At 47.0% G+C, this 24,971-nt stretch overlaps 1 protein-coding gene and 1 long non-coding RNA gene across 3 annotated transcripts in view; one reads left to right on the plus strand and one right to left on the minus strand.

Annotated features, from left to right (window-relative positions):
- LOC131509211 (uncharacterized) overlaps nucleotides 1-18,410 on the minus strand; it is a 42,786-nt gene extending 24,376 nt beyond the window's left edge. The window contains exon 1 of one of the 2 annotated variants that reach the window (XR_009260368.1): nucleotides 17,186-18,410. This is a non-coding gene — a long non-coding RNA (uncharacterized LOC131509211). Of the gene's footprint in view, nucleotides 1-2,657; nucleotides 2,896-17,185 lie in introns of those variants that run through there. The other variant, XR_009260367.1, reaches the window with a different exon arrangement.
- Nucleotides 18,411-19,449: 1,039 nt separating this feature from the next.
- Nucleotides 19,450-24,686, plus strand: TRIL (TLR4 interactor with leucine rich repeats). Its single transcript, XM_058724730.1, has 2 exons — nucleotides 19,450-22,376; nucleotides 23,019-24,686. Exon 1 carries the CDS (start codon nucleotides 19,904-19,906, stop codon nucleotides 22,358-22,360), a length of 2,457 nt encoding a protein of 818 aa, XP_058580713.1. The 5' UTR covers nucleotides 19,450-19,903; the 3' UTR covers nucleotides 22,361-22,376; nucleotides 23,019-24,686.
- Nucleotides 24,687-24,971: the final 285 nt, after the last annotated feature.

Consider the following 24,971-nt stretch of genomic DNA (forward strand, 5'->3'; position numbering starts at 1 on the left):
CCAATGTCCAGAAATCCCCTCAAGGTCTGGCTGGCTATTCTCCCATCGTCAGTGCACAGTCACCCAGTGAATGACTGCAGGTCTTTTGGAAAGACTTTAAAGGAAGATTTATGCTAGAAGCTTACAAAATGCTATCCAGCCCTTTCTTCGTCTATGGTTAGAGTTCTGAAACCCGATCATGCATCAGAACGAGCGGAAGGCGTTGCCGGAATGCAGACTGTGGGACCCACCGTCAGAGTGCGTGTGTCAGTAGGACTGGGTAGGGCCTGAAAACCTTGCACGTATCACAAATTCCCAAGTGATGATGCCGCTGCTCCTTGGCCAGAGTTTGAGAATCAGTGATCTCCAGATTTCTATATCTCTGAACTGACTCAGGTCTGGGGGACTTGGGTGATAAACAATGACCCTCCATCGAACAACTTACATTTCTGTTCATTAGACCTGGAGATTTCCTAATTACATACATCAGGCCATTCTTAGCCGACTGCTCATCTATTTCGGTCCCAGGGCCACTGAGAACAATGAGCCAACGCTAAAGATCCCTGGGTGCTCAAATACTCTGCTTGCTGCCTCAGGCACTGTGCCCATCACAATAACAGCACCCACCTCGCTTCTAGCTGTTACGGGCTGCCACTTGGCTCTGGTCCTGCAGAAGCCTGTCATCCACTGAAATCAAGAAGTTTATTGTAATGAAGACGTCTTCTCCCATTAGTGGGTCTCTTAAGAACCCCTGGGCAAGAAAGAGAGCTCAAAGCCTCTGCCAGGTCTGGAGAAGCTTGACAACAATAATACCAATTGAGAAAGATCTTGCCCCGTGGTTACCACTCTGTCTCCCCAAGTCCCATCCTGGAAGGACCAGAAACCGTGGCTAACATGGGGGTGGTGGGGGGGGAGGGGTCATAGGGTAGAAGCAGTGAATGGGCTAAGAGAGAAGAAACTGATCACAACCCCATCCCTACTGAAGGCTTCTCACTTGCTTAAGGGACAAGAAGGGGGCTTATCTGCAAAGCAAGATTTTGATTGTTACATGAAATTTAATTACTAAAATAAGAGTATTATTTTGTGACTTGAAGTGACTGGAGATCCATGCGTCTACTACTTTGATAGTGACCAGAGAACTCAGGTGTCTCCCTAAGTTTCCATCCAGGTGGTAGTAAAGAAACCTCCACGGGGTGGCTTATAAAAGACCCTGGGAAAGACAAGTACGGTTGCTTCGTAATTGGACCTTCTACGACCCGTGTGTTCAATGTACCTGCTACAACGGCAAATGATGTGGAAACACACAGAGGTGGTTGCATCTCCGTAGAGAAGGCAGAAGATATAAGAGCATGCTCCCAAACACAGCCAAGGCTTCCCAGATTCCCAAGGGACCTCAGAGTCAGGCGGCTGTGAATGGCACCATCACGAGCAATGAGGATTCCGCCACGGCCTAGAAAGCACACTCATGGGCTTCTATACCCTCCTGGCTCTCCCCCTCACCTGACTGCTCGAGGGACTCTGCTAATGTGCCCACACACTCGTGCCCACACAGGAGACTGAGTGAAATGAAAGACAATCTCACAGGAGTATCCTTCAGGAGGCTCAGACTTTAGGTACGCCGGAGTTTCATTCCTGAATGTCCCCAAACCATTCTTTGGAAAGTATACCATTTCCTCTCATTTTGGCAGATGATAAAATGAGCGTTTTAAGTAAGGCATTCACATATATGGAGAAGTCTGTTTCTGTATTCTGTTCTCTTCCTTAGACGCATTAGCCTAGGCTCGCACTGGCACCAGAAGAGCAAAAAGGCCGGTGGGGCTGGAGTGAACTATCAGAGGGAAGAAGAAAAATAGGACAGGTCAGAGAGGAATATTCTCGGGTGGGAGGAGATTCCCGTTTGGCCTTTAAACTCTGAGTGAGCCACTGCAGGCTTGTGAGCAGAGGGTGAAGTGATCGGGTAGGTGTTAACAGGATGAATCTGACTGCTGTGCTCTGTGGAGAACAGGCTGTGGGGCGCATGAGTGGAAGCAGGAAGTTATTGAAATAATCCAGGTGAGAGATGACAGCTGCCTGGACCAGGGTACTGGTGGTGGAAGTGATGAGACGGTGAGAATCTGGGTATATTCTGAGGGTCGGGCCAGCAAGTTCCCTAATGGATTGGATGTGAAGTGTGAACAAGAGTGAGGTCAAGGTTCCTGTCTGAGTAACGGGAAGGATGGAATGACTATGGCCTAAAGTGAGACAGAGTGTGGGGGGGTACAGGTTTTAGGAAAAGACCAAATTCTAGACATGTTTAACGTGAAAGATCTCTGATATTTAAGGAGAGATGTCTGATACATGAGTCTTATGTTTTCCAGAGAGATCCAGGCCAGGGACAACTTGGGGCCTTTAAGACAGACACAGTATCTAATATCTTACGATTCGATTAGATCACCAAAGGAGGGGGCAGAGACAGTGGTGAGATCTAAAGACTGGGACCTGGGGCATCCCAACATCAAGGCATCATGGAGATGGAAAGAAACCAGCAAAAGAGAGCATGAAGGAACAGCGTATATGGTCGGAAGAGAGAGTATGGGATCACCGAAGCCAAGAGAAGACAGTGGTCCAAGAAGAACAGATTGATCAGCTCAGCTGCTGACAAGAGTGGCTGCAAAGCAAGAAGACGACCAAGAACTCACCACTGGATACCTGGTGACTTGCCAAGAGCAGTTTTGGCAGAGCGGCGGGGCCGAAAGTCCTCACTGGAGAACTTTCTAGAAGATGAGCAGAAGTGTTAGAGACCGTAGACATCATTTTTCTGGGAGTTTGGCTACAAAAGGGAACAGACAAATGAGGTAGTGAGGGAGAGGACCAGCGGAATCAATGAGTAGCTTTTTTTTTCTTTCTTTTAAGATGCAAGAAACGACAGTACGTCAGATTCAGTACGTCAGATTCAGGCTGGAGCGGTCCGGTAGAGAGGAGACACTGGCGATGTAATAGGGAAAGGAAGAAGTGTCAAAATAATGTATGGGCAGGCAAACGGGCACTCTCCAACACTGCAGGGAAGCTGTATACTGGTTCAAGGCTTTCAAAGGGAAACTTGGCATTATATATCAAAATTATGGATGCAGGTATCCTTGGACCCAACAACTTTATTTCCAAGATTCGATTCTGCAGATAAGCTAGCATCTGTGTGCAAAGACGGATCAACCTTATTTATTAGAACACTGTATATAATACCAAAGCCTGGAAAACCTTACATTTATATTGATAGCACATGGTAAATCCATACCTGAAATACTACGCAGCATTAAAACTAAAGCAGACCTCTATGTTCCGTCCTGGAGTTACCGAAGTGAAAAATATCAGGGTACAAGAAAGTACTTGATTTGCTTCTGTGAAAAAAAGCAGGGAATAAGGTGATTGTTAACAGAAAGATAAGAGTTATACATAAAACATATGTGTATGTACATAGAACATTTCTGAGAGATGAGGATTTCCTTTCCATTGGATATCCTTCTCTAAGGTATCAATTATTTTTAAGAAGTGTATTTATTATTTTTCACTAAAGATTACTACAAAGAAAGGGGCAACTGGTGGCTCAGTCGGTTAAGCATCCGACTTCGGCTCAGGTCATGATCTCGCAGTCTGAGTCTGAGCCCCGCCTCGGGCTCCGTGCTGACAGCTCAGAGCCTGGAGCCTGCTTCGGATTCTGTGTCTCCCCCTCTCTCTCCCCTCCCCAGCTCATGTTCTGTCTCTCTCTGACTCTCAAAAATGAATAAATGCTAAAAAATTTTTTTTTTTAATTTTAACAAGATTACTACAAAGAGAAAAATATCTTTTGCTAGAAAGAAAAAAAAGCGAATTTAACAATTCTGGCTGTGCATTATTTTATGAACATAAAGGACCTTTCTTCTATAACATTTAAGGGAGAAATGCCATTCTCTTCTAGACTGTTCTAGAAAGTAGAGGAGGGGGGGAAACCTCTTCTAAACTGATTTTTACTGAACCAGCAATGTCTTTATTCAATAATTTGCAACACTGGAACATAAACTTTCATTATGTACGTGCAACTTAAAAGATTTTTAGTTTCAGAGTGTATTTCTGTGGGACATACAATAGGCATCCAATAAAAACATGTTGGGTTGAATCAGGTTGGTAATTAGATGAATGGCAGCCCTAAGCATATGGGAAATGGAATTGAAACAAAAAACATCATTGAAGTTCCCTTCTTTGTAAATTTGTAGGTATGTATGTCTGTATGTGTGCTTACTACAGATTAGCATCTGTTCTTTTTATTCTCAGTTTACTGCACAGAATATAAGGGGGCTATGAACTAAACCAAATGGCCATCTTGATATAATTTAGCAAACTATTTCATCATATCATTAACAATTAAAAAGTTATCAAGTAGCAGGCACCTGGGTGGCTCAGTCAGCCCCGCGGCGGGCTCTGTGCTGACAGCTCGAAGCCTGGAGCCTGCTTCGGATTCTGTGTCTCCCTCTCTCTCTGCCCCTCCCCTACTTGAGCTCTCTCTCTCTCAAAAATAAATACTAAAAAAACAAATTTTTTAAAGAGAAGAAGTTACCAAGTAGGGATGGAAAATAAAATGAGGAGAAGGCCAATTTCCAGAAGCAGAAATCTTTCCTGAGACTGGAGTCTGAGAACGCACCCATACTGAATTAAGAGGGTATTTTAAACATAAAGGTACTCAAATGAAAAGTCCTTAAAAATAAAGAACTGTGCCCATTAGGTACTTCTGAACAGGGAAAGTAGAAATTCATCATTTTTAGTGTCTGTCAGCATGGAATCTCTTGTTTAGTGCTTTCATGAGCCACATTCATATTGAAGACCACATCGAAGCTTTTGATGGATGACAAGACCTTGAACTGCCTTCTGAAATATCGAGTAAGACTACATTCCTTCCTATGTTTTTAGTAGTAAGCATACTTATCGTAATCAACTCTTTTGAAAACTAGCACTCTGTGCTACCTAATAGCATCATATATAATAATCCTCTGTTTCTCAACCTTAAGCATCAGGGATTCTCTGCTATTTATTTAAGCTTGTGTGTTTTTTCTTTCCCTGGTTTACTGAATTATTTATTAGTTACACAGGATTCATGCTCTGTGTTAAGTGCCACTTCTCTTCTGCGGCTGGAACACAAGTACATATTCAATTTCATTATCAGTTTAAAGCTCACCTGAAGCTAAGGAGGTCATCATTCATTGTGATGGAATCGCTGGGATGGTCGTATATTTTCAAAAACATTAAGATTTTGTTTTTAATGTTGGGTCTATTTGCTGCTTTTTTGTTTGCTAATAGACAATGATATATAGGCTATATATGAAATCTTTACACTGCGGTGCAATTATTTGTAGGCAAGATCCACAACTTGACAGGCTTCCGAGATGAAAAAAGGTGAAACTCGGTTCGCTGACAAAATGTTCATCTTGAATTCAAACAGGAAATGATTGATGGAGCATTCTCATACCTGTATGCAAGTCGATGCAAGGGGCTGCAGACTAGTGTTTTTCAGACTTTACAGTGCATACGAATCAGCAGGGGATACTGTTACCATGCAGAGTCGGATTCACAGGCCTGGGATGGGACCAGAGATCTTGCATTTTTAAGAAGGTCCCAGGTGATGCTGACGCTGCTATTTCCTAGACCTCACCTTGAACAGGAAGGTACAAAGCAACGGTCACCAATCCTGGGTGCACATTATAGAGGAACCTCAGAGAAATATACATGTCTAGGTTCCAATTCACATCAACTGTATGAGAACTTCTGGAGATGATTTTTTAACGTTTCCCAAGTGGTAAGGACTGAATGTGTTCCCCCAAATTCATATGTTAAAACCCTCATCCCTTATGTGATGGTATCTGGAGACAAGGCTTTTGGGAGGTAATTAGATTTAAATGATGTCATGAGGGCAGAGCCCTCATGATGGGACTAGTATCCTTGTAAGAACAGATACCAGAGAGCTGTGAGACACAGTGAGAAGATGGCCATCTGCAAGCCAACAAGAGGAACCCAGATAGGCTGGCACCCTGATCCCAGACTTCCAGCTCCTAGAACTGTAAGAAAATAAATCTCTGTTGTTTCAGCCACCTCGTCTATGGCATTTTGTTATGGCGGCCCAAGCCAAGGCACAGGGAGAGTCCAACATTATGCAGCCTAGGTTGACAACCCTTGTTGTAAAGAATAGTGAAGTAACACGATCATAACTTTGCTATAGGATGCTTTCACCTACTGGGGAGCTAAGACATGAGCCTATAAAAGTCATTGGTACTCAAGTGTAAGTGTGGGCCAGAGAGGTAGAGTATTAAGAAATGCAGAACAGGGGCGCCTGGGTGGCGCAGTCGGTTAAGCGTCCGACTTCAGCCAGGTCACGATCTCGCGGTCCGTGAGTTCGAGCCCCGCGTCAGGCTCTGGGCTGATGGCTCGGAGCCTGGAGCCTGTTTCCGATTCTGTGTCTCCCTCTCTCTCTGCCCCTCCCCCGTTCATGCTCTGTCTCTCTCTGTCCCAAAAATAAATAAAAAAAAATGTTGAAAAAAAAAAAAATTTAAAAAAAAGAAATGCAGAACAAGAGTGTACCCAGGGTGGAGATGATGAGGGAAGAAGGCCGTCACTTCTTCAAGAGTCCTGCTGAGGAAAAAATTTTTAAGACTGAAGGTATAATTTACATTATACAATAAAAGGGCTGCACAGACATTAAGCATTGTTAGGACTTTGATCATTGTATACACTGGGTGTACTCACTACCTCAATCAAAATATAGAACACTGCCATCACCCTAGAAAGTTCATTGGAATCCTGTCCAGTCAATTCCCACCATTCACAGAGGCAAACACCATTCCTATTTCCATCACCGTAAATTAGCATGGTCTGATTTATAATTTCATATAAATGGAACCCACGGTATATACATTTTTGTGTCTGGCTTCCTTTACTCAACAGAATCATTTTGAGATTTATCCACATTATTACATGCGTCCATATGTGTAATCTCCTTTTATGGCTGAATGATATTCCATGGCATAGATACATAACAATGTGCCCATCTTCCTAACTGTTGCTGGACCTTTCAGTTGTTTCCAGTGTAGGGCTATTAGAAATCAAGCTACCGTGAATGTTCTTCCTAACGTTTTTTTTTTTTTTTTAAACATATTTCCATTTCTCTAGGGTAAATACCTAGAGGTGATCTTTCCAGGCTATGGGATAAATGTACATTTCACTTTATAAATGAATTGCCAAACGGTTCCCGAAAACAAATGTATAATTTTATGCGCCCACCAGCAACGTGCATGAGTTCTGGTTGGTCCATTTACTCACCTTAGTGTTGTCAGCATTTTCTAAAATCTGCTCACCTGTGTGACAAGACCAAGACTTTTGAGAAGCAATTTAGCAAAGTAGTTAAGAGAATGGAGCCCTTGGGGCGCCCGGGTGGCTCAGTCCTTTAAGCGTCCTACTCCTGATTGGGGTTCAGGTAATGATCTCTTGGTTCATGAGTTGGAGCCCCATGTCCAGCTCTGCTGACAGTGTGGAGCCTGCTTGGGATTACCCCCCCCCCGCCACGCCCCACCCTTCCCCTGCGTGCATGCACTCTCTTTCTCTCTCTCAAAAATAAATAAATAAAATTTTTTTTAAAAAAAGAAAAAAGATTAAAAAAAAAGCATTGAGTACTTGGAGGATAATCCAGAAATACAAAGAAAGAGATGTAATAACCCTGTGAACAAGCAATCCCACTTCTAGGAATCTGCCAACATTTTTATCTGCTCAACTGTAAGAGATAAAGGCACAAGTTTATTCCCTGCAGCACTGTTTGCAATAATAAAAGGTTAGAAAGAATGCAAATATCCAGTAACAGGGAACTAGTTGAGATAAACCACAGTATACCAACACAATGGAGTTCTAAGAAGTTGTAAAGAAAGAATGAGGAAGGATTGTATGTACTGATATAAAGAGATCTCTGGAATATATATCATTAAGTGGAAAATACTTTTAAAAAGCAAGGGTATGTGTACAAAGAAGGGAAGGATTAAACTAAAGCTATATATCAACACACACACACACACACACACACACATATGCAAAAAAAAACTGTAGTAGAATGGACATATAAATAAGGAACTAATAAAATATGGTCATGTGTAGAAGGACAGAAAAACAAAGTACAGGGAGCAGGGGTAGAAATAGACTTTTTTTAAATGTTTATTTATTTATCTTTGAGAGACAGAGCACAAGCAGGGGAGGGGCAGAGAGACAGAGGGAGATACAGAATCCAAAACAGGCTCCAGGCTCTGAGCGCTCAGCACAGAGCCCAACGCGGGACTCGAACCTATGAACCTTGAGGTCATGACCTGAGTCGAAGTTGAACGCTTAACTGACTAAGCCACCCAAGCGCCCCGAAATAGGACTTCATTGTGAATATTTTTCCATAGAGTTTTGATTTTGAATTATATAAATGCATTACCATTAAAAAATTACAACTAAGGTATTCAATTGAAATAAGTTTGCTGTATTTTATTAAACTCTAAAAAAATTCACAACCAAAAAAATCCTAGAACTAAAAAGCAAACCTGAACATGTATCAAATTAGTACCATAATCACACAGAAAAACTGTGGAAACACACTGATCTCATGAAAATCTAGGAGTTCATAATGCTACTCGAAAAGAGACAAGAGAAATCAGTGGTCATCACTGAGGCTGTTATTAACCAATTTTTCCCTTTGAGAATTGGCCAAGGAAGAAGCACTTCTCCTGCTTCCCCGGTTTGAAATGTTTTTCAGGGCAACCAAATAGATCTAATGTAATTAGAGAGAGCTCTTCTTCACTAAGGAGTAGTGGCTAATAAATGTAGGAGAAATGACACCATTAGCTATATTCTGGAAAATGTTACGTATCCAAAAAATGACTCTAGGGATGATGAGGACACCACGGTCAAAGATACATGTGTAAAGTACGAACAACAATTTCCATAAAACATGAGTTCAAGTCCTAGCTCTGTCACTAACTAGCTGTGTGACCTGTGCCAGTTATTTAAACCCTCTCTGCTTCCACTTTCCTCGTGGGGTTGTTGCAGGATTACATTATTGAACTTGTGCAGGGCTTAGAACTGTGCCTGGCACACAATAAACACTCTGTAAATGCCAGTCGGTAATGGTTATGATTCTGGCAGGTGTTTGTGGCCACCTGTTTCAGATGGAAAACCATTCTGGAATTTTAGTTAAGCTGGTACTTATATCCCATTACTTAGGGGAATCACAAGAGTCATGTACTGATCATCAATGAGTTTCTGACACCCAAGGATACTAGAGGAATTAGCCTGAGGATTTCACTACTGGAATTCTCACCAAACGGCTAGGTTTCCAGGAAACATCCCATCAGCGTTAGCACAGTGGCTAACCAGTATTTTTGAAGCATCAACAGCTTTTTAAGCCCAGAACTGTCAATACGCCAAATGGTGCTTACAAATATGGGTTTCTACCACTCGTATCTTGATGGAAACAAATGTCTAATAATTTCCTAGTTTGACAACATGGGGGCAAAGCAAACAAGTTTTCCAGGACTGTGAGAGACGGGAGACAACTTCGGTATATGTTATCCTGCCTACCGTGGAGTCATATTAAACCAATCGGATACCATGAGTTGTGGAGATCAGTCAAGCTCAACATAGAACATCACATTGAAAGAACTTTACCTTTAACACATTCTAGTAATATTGAATAATGGTCCATGGGTTCCTTAATGTTTCAAGCTGGAGGAGATTTTAGTGATCATTTTAATCCAGTGTGCTTCACTGTAGGCTAATAGTCCTACCTGCCAACCCCCATTTCCTTGTTTTCTCTAGGATTTCCCAAAGCCTTGAACATGCTATCTTGCACCATGACTCTCCAAGACGGAGACGTGGTTTATGGTCCATGCTGACCGCAGAACTCCTTTTTTTTCCCCCTCATAATCCTTTAACTTCACAAAGGCTACTACTGATGACACAACCTTCCGGGCAAACGCTGATGTGTTATAACCACACTTCATAAAGCATGACACCCACAGTGGTCAAGTGATTCACCGTGTGAGCTAACTGATGGCCCAGAATCTAGGCCTGTCCATACAGCTATTCGGGAAGAACCTGAGGCTGAAGACGGAGTGCTCTGAGCCCAGGCAGCCCGGGGTAGAGCAAGGAAACAATGAGAAGACAGAAACAGAACTTACCAGGAAAGACAGAAGAACGGTTACCTGGAATGTGCCCTCCTCCTCTTTACTTTTTGGCTCAACTGAACATTTATTAGAGACTCGCAATTTAAGAAAAGGCCCCATCTGGGGCACCTGGGTGGCTCAGTCAGTGAAGTGTCTGACTTCTGCTCAGGTCATGATCTCACGGTTGGTGAGTTCAAGCCCTGCGTCGGGCTCTGTACTGATGGGTCAAAACCTGGAGCCTGCTTCAGATTCTGTGTCTCCCTCTGTCTCTGTTCCTCCCCCACTCATGCTCTCTCTCTCTCTCTCTCTCAAAAATAAATAAACATTAAAAAAAAACATTTAAGAAAAGGCCCCATTGAGCGTTGCGACACCGAAAAGCCATGCAAAAGACATGGTCCTGCCCTGGAGGGCCACAGATTCTCACAGAGAAGACTTGCATGAGGTTGAAATGTTAGCAAGAATCTTGTTTTCCTAACTCTGGTAGTTACTAAGCACTGTCCCATACATTTCCCCAAACGCGTACATTGCGCAAGTATGATCTGTCCCTTCATATAGATGAGAAAATGAACCACTGATCAGAAAGACTCACATGGCTCAAGGTCAGAGACCCAGCCAGTGGACTCCGTCTTCTGCTCACCCCGCACACATCACATGGGTAGTTTATGACAAATGCTTGGCTTTTTTATGACATCTGCAAACGCTTTAGGGGTTTTTACACTGTACACAGTAAATTATTTGACTATCCAAGATTATTTCCATTACCAAGATTGATTTTTTTTTAAAGAGGTTTAGAAGCAAAAACGTTTGTCACAAGGAAGGAGGAAGGACATGTCAGGACAATGGGAAAAGCAAGACTGAATATGGTATCATGTGCATTTTTAGGAAGATTTTTAACCGCAAAAACAAAGGCTCATTGTAGAACACTGTGATCATAAAGTAGAGTGCGAAAAAAAATCTGTCCTCTTACCAGCCAAAGAAAAGCGGCGTTCAGCAACCCCTCACTCCCCAAAATTTTAAGGTCATACGTACACACTATAAAACTTGACAATGTACAGTAAGCTTTTGAAAATTCTGTAGTTCTACGTATCTTTCAGTGGTAACCACCACTTTCTCAACCCACAATGTATTATAGCAGACAATGAAAAGGATGCTCAGAACGTTCACATTAGCAGTGTATCAATTATAATTTCAGAAATCAAATAGGGAGGCACGGGAGTTGGAGGAGTGTCCTATGTATCCATTAGCTTTCTATCAACAGAAATATGTGATCCTGCCTACAGCAAGGCTCCAGTACTGTGGCTGGAACCTTTGTTCTTGCATCTCACTCCAGCATATGGTGCTACTAAGCATAATCAAAGTGCAAATCTTTATAGAAAATTACAGAGACTCCAAAAAGGGGATGGGTACTCCCTTCCTCTAATTTCCTTTACTGCCATGTTCCGGGTCTTGAGTAAAAAACATCTGGTCTTTTGATGAAATCTGCAAACACTTTGAGGGTATTTACACTGTATATAGTCAATTATTTGACTGTCCAAGATTATTTCCACTGCTGAGATTGACAGACTGTTTCTTGCCAGGATAGAGCCACAGTTTTCAGCGGCATGGCTATGAAGTTGCCTCCCTTATTTTGACCCAATACGTGACACTAGAATAAGGAGACACCTGCAGCTCAGGGACAGGTGGGGGGCGGGGGCTTGACATGTGTGCATCCAGGCTTTGAAAAGAAATCACTGATAACTGACAGGATGGGTTACTAATCCTTGAAGTTGATACTCTTCAAAAGAAGTGCCCCCCCCCACAAATATTTGTAAGCCGTTATTTATAACAATTCAGATCAAGTTGTGAGAAAAATAGTACTTTTTTTCTGAACTGAATTCCCTTCAAATGCGTCCATCAACTTACTGAAGAGAAGGGGAGAGAATTTCTGAATTATACGTTGAAAACAAAACTCAGGTTTTGTGAAAATCGATGACTTCACCCTCTCGCCAATGTTCTGTGAAGACTGGAGCCCAAAGAAACGGGCTCCAGGCAAGTTTGCAATTTGGAAGAACTTGGACCCAGGAAGGCTTTGTGTGTTGTTTCTCATGGTTACTGATTATATTGTGCCTAAGCCTTAAGCAGATCGTTTTTAATAATGTAGTTATTAAGGGAAAAAAAGAGAGAGAGGGATGGATGTCTAAAGCACCATTCAAAAACTTTAATCAAGTACAGGCAAGTCTCCTTTCAGCTGGTAGGCACTGGCATGCTGGGCTGGTTGCTCGTGGCATCCTTCTGTCCTGACTGGGGCTGTGCCAAACCTGTCTGGCTGGTGCTCTTACTGTACCAGCTGCTAAGTGTTTGAATATCACCCTGAACTGGCTTCATTCGTTGTACTTACAGGCATGTATCAACAGGGAGCCTAGCAAGGTCCAACTATAAAAACCTGAGGTCAGAAGCCAACGGCTTAGACTGTGGTCTGCACTCTATTATTATAGTGCTAGATCATTCCAGAAGTTAGCTAACTTCTCTAGTTCTTAGCACGCTCTCCTCCAAACTGGGATATATTCATATCCTCACCTGACTGCCTCAGGAGACTTACGTTGAGGTCAAAACCAGATATCAGGTTTGTTTTTTACAATTTTGTTTTCAAAGTATTTTTTAACCAATTTCAAAGCAACACGTGATGATCGTACATCATTCAGGAAATGCCAAAAAAAACCACCCCAGAATGTAAACAATTATTCATTTTCTTACCACGTAGAGACAACAGCTATTAATACTAAAATTTTTTTTCTTCTAGATTTTTTGTGAAAACTCTCTGATAAGTCAACAACAGCTGCTGAGTACCACAAAAATGAAGCAAAATAAGGCTGCTGTTTTCCCAGCTGGGTGGGGACACAAATTGCTAAATAAATGTTATTACTGTAGTGTGAAGAAACCCAAATAAGAGAATATTGGAAAGTTGTACCATAAAATACAATTATAAGTCTGGTTCCTCGAGATGACAAATATTTTGGTATTTAGGAATTAAGAGACACTTTTATACCTAAAGCATTTCCTTAGGCTACTGACTCCATTCTATCCAAGGGAGGACATCATTGGATTAGCGCTCTAAAACTTCAGTTACACAAAAACAAACTCTATCCTGCAGCCATAAACGGTATGTGGATTTGCCTTATTTCTTAAGTTATTACACTCAGCCAACAACCGCCTTTCCTTTCTTAACTTGCCAGAAGTGCCTACAGTTGACTGTAGTTCTTGTAGCAAAGCAATCTGTTTATGCATGTCAGTTTCAAACACTCTGGCATCTTTGAACTGATGGATAAGGATTTTCCTTGAACATAAAATCTAGTGTGCTGGAAGCAGCCACTTGCAAATGGCCTTACACACATACAGTTTTACGTGGGCTGGTATTTTCTACAAAGGCTTCGGTTCTTTATTATTTTCCTTGCAAAAGGTAATTGCCATTCTAGCAAACGGTGCTCATCGTACTCTTCTATGAAGGCACCACCTTCCCGGATTATCACCTATATACAATTTAACTCTCCAGCCGTGCTGAGCTCTCAGAAGGGAGAGAAAGAGGTCTCCCTCATCTTTCTACCCCTGGGTTCCTAGCAGAGGAGACACGGAAATGTCCGAAAAAGCCCGTAAGAATTCTCCTTCAGTGACAATGCCTAAGAAAATACGTGGGAATGTGCTAACTAAAGATCCCTAGGCCCTATTCTGGAGGTTCTGAATCAGCCTCTGCGGGTGGGCCTAGGATCCTGTATTTTTACTAAGCCCCTCAGTTTCCTCCTCTGTAGAATGGGTTAACAATAGTTCCTACCTCGCAAGGTAGCTGTGAATAAGCTACGTTACACCACCGCGTGGCACTCAGCCGGCACTATATGAGTGCCGGTCATCGTTACTGATGTTGTTATAATACAACCAGCCATTCATAAGCAGGTATCTTGGAAACACTGTCCATTGGTTTTCTCAAACTTAAATGTGCACAAAAATCACCTGGGGGCTCTGCCCCCGGAGATGCTGATTTAGTAAAGCCGATACCTAGTCAGGAATCTGCCTTCCTATTTGCTTAAGGTTGGGGGCCGTGGAGAACCCAGCAGATAGACTGTAACCCATTGGTCCTCTTCTTCACGTTCCTAATCCCCAAGGCAAAGAAACTTGCCTCTCAGACTGGAGCTAAGATGAGGCTCACTCAGACAGAGAAAGAGAGTTGGGGGGCTGTTTGATAAAATGCAAAAAACCACTGCAAGGGGTGCCTGGATGGCCCTGCAGGTTAAGTGTGGGACTCTTGGTTTTGGCTCAGGTCCTGATCTCACATGATCTCTCATGGGATGGAGCCCTCAGTAGGGCCCTGTGCTGATAGCATGGAGTCAGCTTGGGATTCTCTCTCTTCCTCCCTCCCTCTCTGCCCCTCACTTTCTCTGAGCGCACGCTCACTTTCTCTCTCTCTCTCTCTCTCTCAATAAATAAATAAACTTAAAAAAAAAGAATCACTGGGGATTCTTGGTTTCCTACTTCATCCATGTCAGGGGCCCTGCTGCCTGTCTCGGGCTGGCTGAGCCGGGGTGAGGCAACAGCTGTCTTCTCTGCAGGCTGCCTTGAGCAAGCTCTGGGAGACTGCTCCAGCAGAACTTGGCCGGTCTATCTCTCCCCGCAGCAGGGAGCTCGGCCACAGCTCTCCTCCCCCTAACCCTTCCCACCCCAGAACAGCCTGGGTCAACTGGCACCAGGTCCAGGGGCTACTGAAGACACGGCCTGGAATCCTTCTTGCCTCTACAGCTGAAGGTCAAGGGAACCAGAGATTGCTTGGGAAGAAAGCACTGCACGTCCCTGGCAAGCCCAAGAAGATCCCAGGCCTGGGCAAGAATGCCCAAGAACGCTTACACCATACATACATGTCATGGAGCCAGCCCAGACTTGCTTATGCTTCTGACCCCTGCAAACACCCAGCGGTGCGCTTGAGATTTAAAGGGCAAGCTCTCCAAAAGCGAAATGACAAAGCTCTTGCTTCTCTCATGAACAGCATTCCCTTCTGTTCCTTCTGTGGATTATCCACAGCAATCCCTTCTGCGATTATCCAAATTCTACATTTAAGCATAATCAATACTTGAATCTCCCGGAACATGATCAAGCCTGGATCCATCCATAAACAAAGGCATTACATAGTTAAGAGATAGGCATTTCAACGGAGACAACAATGTCCTTGCTTTTGCTAAAAAGTATTGCTTTCTATAGAAAACTGGGTATAGGTTATGTCGCAATAAAGTAGAATTTACATTTTAGAAAACGCTTTCCTTCAAACTCCTGTTATTTTTCTCCTTTTTCTTTGTAAATCCAAGTATATGTACTTTTTCCCTCCCCAAAAGCTACATATGGACGGGCCTGTCTCTAATATTCGAGAAGCCCAGGGTTAGAGTGTGAGAGGAGATCCCTGGTCCCCGGCTCCTCCTCTCAGCTCTGGCTCCTGCATTACCCAGTGTCTCAGTGGCCTCCCAGGCATGCCACGGGAAATCCCAGCTCACACCTCCAGATTCTTTTTGCACAGCTGCCTTTTGGCCTTCACTTGGCCCGAGGCATATACCCACTTGTGGCATCATCAGCCCCCGAGAGGACAGATGGATAAAAGGTCTTCACAGCCTTAGGCAGCTGAGTAGGAAATTCCAGGATCCCAGGAACCCTGAGCAGGAGTGGGGATATGGGTTGTGGGTGGGCACATACCTTTGGAAGCCTGGAATCCTGCTCTTCTGGAGAGGGACACAACCAGAGGGGGACTGGAACAAAGCCCTCTAAAGTGCGGGATCCAATGGGGGGGGGGGGGGAAGGGGCCCAGGGGGCCCCTACCCTACAGGACTACCAAGAGTATCTATACATTGTATCTATACCTATGTATATTTCATGTAAGTGAACACCTTGGTCTGGATGTTCTATCAACTGCACACCCGCATTCCACACAAACCCACTGTCAGATTTCAAGGTTCTAGAAGGCAGGAACCAGACAGATATTCTCTCTATAGAGCACCTGCTTTATTTAGCAGAGATGCCTCTTGATGTTGCAGTATAAATACGATGAAGTCAGTTTCTTACGTAGAAGTCCTTACCTGCAGAAGTGCTTAAAAAGGAGTAAGGGAATATTTATTTGGAAGTCCTTGCATGAGTGAAGTTGTGTGATACTGTTAAAAAAAAAAAAAAAACAGATGTCAAAAAAAATCTCATCAACAAAGACAGAAGATCTGCAGGTTCCTAAGGGACTCTCTCGCATGGATCTGCAGGCTCCCAGCACTTTCCTCCTCTGGAAACCTTCCTCAAGCTCTCAGTCCAGGCCAGGTGCCCTCTCAGGACTCCTACAGCTACCCCCCCCCCAACTCCCACAATGCTTCTCACTCGGTGCTACACCCACTCCTTGCCCATCAGCCTCCCCACTGAGCTGTCACACCCTGGGATTTGGCACTTGGTAGAGTCTCACTAAATTCTTCCTGCCTGATCAACCAGCATTCAAAGCAAATGCAGTTTTGGAGTTGCTATGATAGCTCTTCACTACCAGGGGCTCTAGGTACTGCCGAATTCAAGCAAAACACTGTTTTAACTCCTGGAAGAGAGAGATGGTCTAAAAATAAATCAAACACCTGAACCGTGTAGCATTACAGAAATGGAGACCAAGGGGGCGGGGGGCGCATAGGAACATGGCATAAATGTACTCTGACGGATTTAAATGTCATTCATTTTTAAAGTTGACCTCAAGTTACATGCCTCTAGAAAGGGAAACATTTGTTAAAAAGGCAGTAACCACGCTTTTTCAGAAAGGCTGAGCCCCCATATGTGTTACCACTTCATCTGTAGATTTCAAAGTCTTACTGAAACTGACTGAGGGCACAAGCAACACCTATCAAAAGCTGTGTATACTTATTTGAAGTATGGCACACTATATCTATTTTAAGCAAGGTTAACTATAGGTGGCAGATGGATTACTTCAAGAAAATGGAACTGTTATGGAAAAGCAATTGTCTTTTGACATAAACCATGTACGATATTATTTCTACCTGCAGTCCAGCACTACCGGAAGGAGTGTTAAAACGCCGGGCAATAACACCAAAGACACTGAAAAATACTGAACATCTGCAGCAATCTGATGACTTTGTAAATCTTCCTTAGAGGCACCTATAAAGGAAAGACACTTCAAGTGGAGTGACTGATTAGTCCAACTATAGAGGTCCTCTGATGGGACGCTGCCTGCCCTCATTCTGCAAGTTTTCTGCAGATGCAGGAAGAGAGGAAGCTTATGCAAAGGGATGGGGTCTGATCTCTGCATCTCCCTCTTCTGTGTTACACCTCTCTCAGCTTCCAACCTCTTCTCTGCTCTGATGGCTGTGTGTGCAGTCCTCACACCATAGACTCAAAGCAAATGCTGTCATGGCTCCATCCCAGCTAGATCCAGTGGTTCCCTTTGAAAGCCAGTAGCTTCTTACCATGCTATCCTCTGAAACAACGGGATAACCTCGGTTGCCAGCAAGGACTTCTGAAAGTCCTCCTAACAGCTTCTGGGGCCCAACACAGGAAGGCATATGCTACACTGTGCCAGCCTGGGTTTCACCCACTAGGGCCGCCATACCTTCCTAAAGAGGCCTAGAGTCAAGACCTAAAAAGGTTTCAGAAGCTTCTCACAACGAGAACTAAAAACCAATCTATGGTTTATCTTGTTAAGACAGAAACTTGGTTTCCCACATTCATCCTTTATTTGAAAACTCAAAGCACAGCACAAACTTGGTCTGTTCATTGTGCCCCGAAGGGGCATTTCATACTGACCACCCGCTAGCTCTCTTCCACCCATCTCCCAGGACCCTGCTTCCCCAGAAGTCTTCGCTGACCATGCAGCCAGTGATCTCTTTCCTTAAATTCAGAACTTGTCTCTATCAATTGCCTACACGAGGCTAAATGAGGCACTCAGTCACTGCCAAACACCGGCATTACTAAAAATCACCTTGCACCTCAACGGCTTTCTCTTACTACTGCCTTCTATTATTACTCAACCTTTCTATGCCCTCCCTACTAGTCAGCCTCTTGAGGTGAGGATATGTCTCCTTTAATTTTTCACGCAGTAGGTCCTTAAAATCACATTTTCTGAACATTTGGGGCAGGGAGGGGGAGAGAAGAGGCCTTTATTTTTAGCAAGGCAGTTTGCATGAACAAATACTAAAACAGCTATTCCTTGCCCACCCTCATTCTCAGCAGGGGCTGCCCTCAAAAGAGCTAGTGACAAATGCTCCATTCTATATTGATAAGTGCTAAGATTCCCCACCCTCCCCCCACCCCCATCCCGCCACTAAGCCAGGCCTGAGAACTTCTGGGGTCTAAAGATTGTGAAGATCACTAGAAGTCCCAGGCATCAAGGGGTTGGGCCCCACCCCCGCAGGCAGCAGTTACCAGAGGGTCAATGAAGGTTTTATATATACATATATATATATATATATATATATATATATATACACACGTGCAGAGCCTACCCCAAGGCCTGTACGACTGGAGGAGGATTAATGGGACTAAATCACCAAAATCTGACAGAAACACTTCCACGGCGGTAGAACCAGTTCTGAGACTCTCCAGGCTCTTACCTACAGCAGGGCCAAGCGAATACTCGGTTCAGATCCCTAAAGGAGGCAATGCCTCTCCTGGGCTACCTGGACAGCCACGTCAAAAATCCAAACACCCAACATTCAGAAGGGGCTGACCTGGCCTCTTCTAGCCCACCCACAGTTCTTTGTAGCCAACGGGGTGCTGCCCTAAACGTCTTACAGAATGTTTGCGCAGTCCGTGCTGCCCTAACTTCCCGCAGGGTGGCACCTGGAAGAGCAAGGGACTTAAAAACGAGTAAGAGCATCCGTGCTCCCAATGCTCCGAAATGCCTGGTGTACTCATCTAAAATAAAAAGGTCTCTGTCTGCAAATTCCGTTTGTTGGCCCGGTAATCCACCCCCGCCCCCAGCCCTGCGTCCAGGGCCGACCCGTACAGCTGTTTTTAATCCCTACTTTTCTCACTCGGCGTCCCCGGCTTGGGCTGACCAGACGCGGAGCCACTTAGCGTTTCCTCCTCCCCCTGTCGGGGTCTGTCCTCCCTCCGCCGTCTCCTCTTTCTCCGCCTGCATCCCCGGGGGGCAGAGTGTGGGAAGAACGAATTTCCGCCCGGTTTGCCCGCCACTCGCCGACTTGGGTCCCTTCCGGACGCAGCCTGCGCACCCCCGGCTCCTCCCCCGGCTGTTCCACCGAGGCCGCGCTCCTGGTCCGGGACCGAGAGCCAGGAGGCGCGAGCTGCGGGGGCCGAGCCGCCGGGGCACAGCAGCCAAGCCGCGCCCCGAGGAGCTCTTGGAAGGGCTCCCGCCTGCAGCTGGGGAATCCGCTCGGCGGGGAGAATCCGTGCCAGGGAATCCAGCTCTCCGGACTCAGCTGCAAACAAAAAGCTCAGGTCTGACTCCCTCCCTCCCTCCGCCCCCCGACGCACACCCGGAGAAACAGTTTTGTGCAGAAATGCAACAAGTAGCACCCGGAGCTCCCGGAGCGCCCCGCGCCGCCTGACTTGGCTGGGGGAACCCGCCTGCAGAGACCCGGGCCAGCCACCGGACAAAGGGCGGAGGAGGGGCTGGACCGCGCTGCGGAGTCCGAAAGAGGCCATTTAGCGACTCTGGCCAGGCCAAGGGGAATGCAGAGGAGACATAGAGCCGGCGGGCCAAGAGGACGATCCGGCCGCAGCACGCAGGACGGGCGGCGATGGAGGCTGCCCGCGCCGTGCGCTTCCTACTCGTGGTGTACGGCTGCCTCGCGCTCCCGCCGCGGGCCCAGCCCGTGTGCCCAGAGCGGTGCGACTGCCAGCACCCCCAGCACCTCCTGTGCACCAATAGGGGGCTCCGCGCAGTGCCCAAGACCAGCTCGCTGCCGAGCCCCCAGGACGTGCTCACCTACAGCCTCGGCGGCAACTTCATAACCAACATCACGGCCTTCGACTTCCACCGCCTGGGGCAGCTCAGACGGCTGGACCTGCAGTACAACCAGATCCGCGCTCTGCACCCCAAGACCTTCGAGAAGCTCTCGCGGCTGGAGGAGCTCTACCTGGGGAACAACCTCCTGCAGGCGCTCGTCCCGGGCACTCTGGCCCCGCTGCGCAAGCTGCGCATCCTCTACGCCAACGGGAACGAGATCGGCCGCCTAAGCCGCGGCTCCTTCGAGGGCCTGGAGAGTCTGGTCAAGCTGAGGCTGGATGGGAACGCCCTGGGGGCGCTGCCGGACGCGGTCTTCGCCCCCTTGGGCAACTTGCTTTACCTACATCTGGAATCCAACCGGATCCGCTTTCTGGGCAAGAACGCTTTTGCCCAGTTGGGCAAACTGCGCTTCCTCAACCTCTCTGCCAACGAGCTGCAGCCCTCCCTGCGCCATGCAGCCACCTTCGCACCGCTGCGCTCCCTCTCCACCCTCATCCTCTCGGCCAACAGCCTCCAGCACCTCGGGCCGCGCGTCTTCCAGCACCTGCCTCGTCTCGGCCTACTCTCGCTCAGGGGCAACCAGCTCTCGCACCTCGCGCCGGAGGCCTTTTGGGGGTTGGAGGCCCTACGCGAGCTGCGCCTGGAGGGGAATCGGCTGAGCCAACTGCCCGTGGAGCTGCTGGAGCCTCTGCACAGCCTGGAGGCGCTGGACCTTAGCGGGAACGCGCTGTCAGCTCTGCACCCCACTATCTTTGGCCACCTGGGCCGGCTGCGCGAGCTCAGCCTGCGCGACAACGCGCTCAGCGCTCTCTCCGGGGACATCTTCGCTGCCAGCCCGGCCCTCTACCGGCTGGATCTAGACGGCAATGGCTGGACCTGCGACTGCCGTCTGCGGGGCCTGAAGCGCTGGATGGGCGACTGGCACTCACAAGGCCGTCTTCTCACGGTCTTCGTGCAGTGTCGCCACCCCCCGGCCTTGCGGGGCAAGTACCTGGATTACCTGGATGACCAGCAGCTGCAGAACGGGTCTTGTGCGAGTCCCTCGTCCTCAGTTTCCCCGACCGCGGAAGGGCTGCGGAGGCCCTTGCCCACAGCCGCCGGGGAGGAGGTGGCGCCCCCTGCAGGTGGCTTCGCGGAGGAGCTGCCGCCGCAGCCGCAGCCGCAGCCGCAGCCGCAGCCGCAGCAGCGCGGGCGATTTCTGCCTGGGGTGGCCTGGAATGGGGCCGCCAGGGAGCTTTTGGGCAACCGCAGCGCTCTGAGGCTGAGCCGACGGGGCCCGGGCCTCCAGCAGCCGGGCCCCTCCGCCGCTGCTGCTGCGGACCCGGCGCCACACCCTCTGGACCTGCTTCAGAAGCCCGAACGGGGACCTCCGACTTCTGCAGATGCTGCCCATGCGGAGCCCACCCCGACGGCCGCACCCGTCTCTGCGCCATCGTCCGCTGGCGACCCCTGGCAGCGCGCGGCAAAGCAGCGTCTGGCAGCGCAGCAGCAGGAGAGCACCGCCCAGTCCGACGGCGGGGTCGGCCTGCCGCCGCTGGTGTCTGACCCGTGCGACTTCAACAAGTTCATCCTGTGCAACCTGACGGTGGAGGCGGTGGGCGCCGACAGCGCCTCGGTGCGCTGGGCAGTGCGCCAGCACCGCAGCCCCCCGCCGCTGGGCGGCGCGCGCTTTCGTCTGCTCTTCGACCGCTTTGGCCAGCAGCCTAAGTTCCACCGCTTTGTCTACCTGCCAGAGCGCAGCGACTCGGCCACATTGCGCGAGCTGCGCGGAGACACACCCTACCTGGTGTGCGTCGAGGGAGTCCTCGGGGGTCGGGTCTGCCCGGTGGCCCCCCGTGACCATTGCGCTGGGCTGGTCACCCTGCCAGAGCCTGGGAGCCGGAGCAGCGTAGATTACCACCTGCTGACCTTGGTCTTGCTGGCCGTCAACGCACTGCTGGTGCTCCTGGCCTTGGCGGCCTGGGCGTCACGCTGGCTGCGGAGGAAGTTGCGGGCTAGGCGGAAGGGTGGGGCCCCTGTGCATGTTAGACACATGTATTCCACCCGACGTCCCCTGCGCTCTATGGGCACCGGGGTGTCCGCCGACTTCTCTGGATTCCAGTCCCACCGTCCGCGCACCACCGTGTGTGCTCTCAGCGAGGCGGACCTCATCGAGTTCCCCTGCGACCGCTTCATGGACAGCGGCGGCGGCGGCACAGGTGGCAGCTTGAGACGGGAAGATCATCTTCTGCAGCGATTTGCTGACTAGATCCAGAGCCTCCGAGGTTGTGGAAACCTTCTCTTTGGCCTTGAGGATCCACTTTCCATGGAACCCCTCAACCCGCCTCAAGGGGAGATCTCATTTTATCAGAGTTTCTCCTTTCCCCCTTTTGTGCATTTGCCAGATAAGTCAAAGGGAAAGCCGATTCGGCAACCCCTCGCCACCCCCAGTTCCCAGTACCCACTCATGAAGTGAATGGGTGGTACTTGGTCAAGGCCAAGAGTAGGGGACAAATGGATGATGGAGCTCAGACGGGGGGAAGCCGCCTTCTACAGGGAGACCTTGGCACAGCTGTGGCAATGGCCTTTGTAGCACTGCGATACAAGAGCCTGTCCCCCTTTGGGGTAGAAAAGGGTGCTTTTGCCCCCAGTGTGGCCAGAAAGAGATTTGGGTGCATGCTCTTTGTTTGTTCAATGTGAAACGAGAGTTTTGTTCTATTTAAGGAAAAAAGGAACTTATTTAGTATTACAAAGTAGGCTTGGCAACTTGACTGCACTGGTCTGGCGGTCTCGGCCAAGAAGGTGATGTTGTAAACAGGTGGTAAAGTTTAACACACTCACCAAGGAACTCTTTCATGTTTGTTAATAGAACATTCAGGATAATTTAATGTTTAAATAATCAGAGACGCTATTTTTTTTTTTTTCAGGAATGTGAAGATCTCTGCCATGTAACAAACTGACAATAAACTCAAGGACTGTTTTAGTTGAGCTGAGTGGTTCAACTAGTATTTTCTTTTTAACATTAACACCGCAAGAACATTCGCTGACCTTGGGGTTAACTAACGTGACCTACTTTCTCAGGAGAAGGCTGCGCGCAAGACTTCTCTGTCAGGGTTGCTCCTGTGGCTTTTTAATTTTGTTTTTCTGAACCTGTATATGCAGAAGGAAATTTCAGTGCCGGCACTTGATAAAAGAATGTTAACTAACGCGTGTGTAACCAATGACCCCGCAGGGAAGGGCAGCCTTCTAGTTCACTTAACCGCATCTCTGACAATGTGTCCAGACTGGAATGAATACGATGTGGTACTTCTCGTGTTTTTCTCAGTGACACGCAGTTGAGGGTGCCCTGCTTCTCTGGGGTTGCACAGTTAAGTGATAAAGGTAATTTCCTAATAGCAAGGAAGCAAAAGGTGATGGTCAATTGATAGCGTGACGTTCAATCACAGCAGTGTCTTACTCTATATAAAATAGAGAGGAAGAAATTATCGGGAAAAATGTGAAAAAGTATACATCAGTGGTTGTCTGTTTCTACTAAAGCCAGAAGGTTGTTAGGAGTACTTAAACCTCACTGTGAAATAATTATATATTTTGCAAGTTAATCCCTCCACTACCCAGTGTTGTACCACGTTATTAAATCTTATCGTTTAGTTACTAATTGCAGTATTTCTTTTAAAATGTTGTTTTGCTTTAAACTTAGGATTAGGCTCCTTTATTTGCTCCTCCATTGTTTTCAACTGTTTGGGACACTTTGGTCCCCTGATATTTATGAAGTACATGTTTATCGCTAACCGTAGTGCTTTGGTTTACATTAGCAGTTTTGTGTGTGGTCTAAAAAAGCGGTCCCAGGGAAGATCTGCACGGTTATACTGTCCATGGTTATGGATTTATTGGCAGTGGGGTGCCGTGGAGGCGACTGCAATGGTGCTAAGGCTAACAGCGAATCTTCTAATTAGGGCCTTACGCCCCTGATGGTCCTGATGACTCAGGGAATCTATCCTAGACCGGGGGTCCTTCCCCAGGCCTCTCCTTTTATGTTTGGTCCATTGAGCCAAACCTGCCCTTGGCCCAGCAGCTGAGCAGGGACCCAGGCATCTAAATGAACTGATCTGTGTTCATGTTCAGATGAGTGAATGTCCAGACCACTTAAAGTACAGCTGCTTCTCTGATAGTCGTATCTGTGGGGCCCAAACTTGACCAACCACAGGAAAGAGGCTGTCATTCTTACTCTGCTGCCGAGGCTTGTGACCGATCCCGAGCCTATTAGTATGCAGGAGAGGAGTCGTTCACTCTGTTTTGCAACCTCCGGGCTATCTTGCACCCCTGGTGCCCCTACTTTTGTTCATTTGTAGTGATGGCATCTTTTAGCTGTTCCTTTGCACAGCAGTGAAATGTTGAGCCCCACTGAAAGTCTAGAAAAGACCTCTGGACCTTCCCACCACCCACCCTTTCATAGCAGAACATCACTGAAAATACTTCACGGAAAAACAGTAAAAGCTATGTGAAAACAGTTCGACTGGAAAGTCTTTTGGTGGGAAATGAATAAATGTTATATGTTGTTATGTTCAGTTATGTCAATAAACCCACTTGCTAATGGAGATATTTTATGGTCGGAGTTTCCAAATATTTTATACGCTTTCATAATGATCCGCTGTGGTTTTCTACAGCAGTTGTGATCGATGACAATGAAACATGAGCTTGAAGTCTATCTGTCCTCGTTCAGTGGTTTTTAATTGCCATTTCTACGGTAGCGTACAAACTATTTTTCAGGAATAGATAGGTGACTTGGTGCCCAGAGAAACAATAAGATGACTGTAAAAGCGATGGTGAGCTGTGATATGAAAACGCTGTTAATATACCAGTGACAGCAAGATGATTGGGTC

Source organism: Neofelis nebulosa, chromosome 4 (genome assembly GCF_028018385.1).
Source record: "Neofelis nebulosa isolate mNeoNeb1 chromosome 4, mNeoNeb1.pri, whole genome shotgun sequence".
Lineage (NCBI taxonomy): Eukaryota > Metazoa > Chordata > Mammalia > Carnivora > Felidae > Neofelis > Neofelis nebulosa.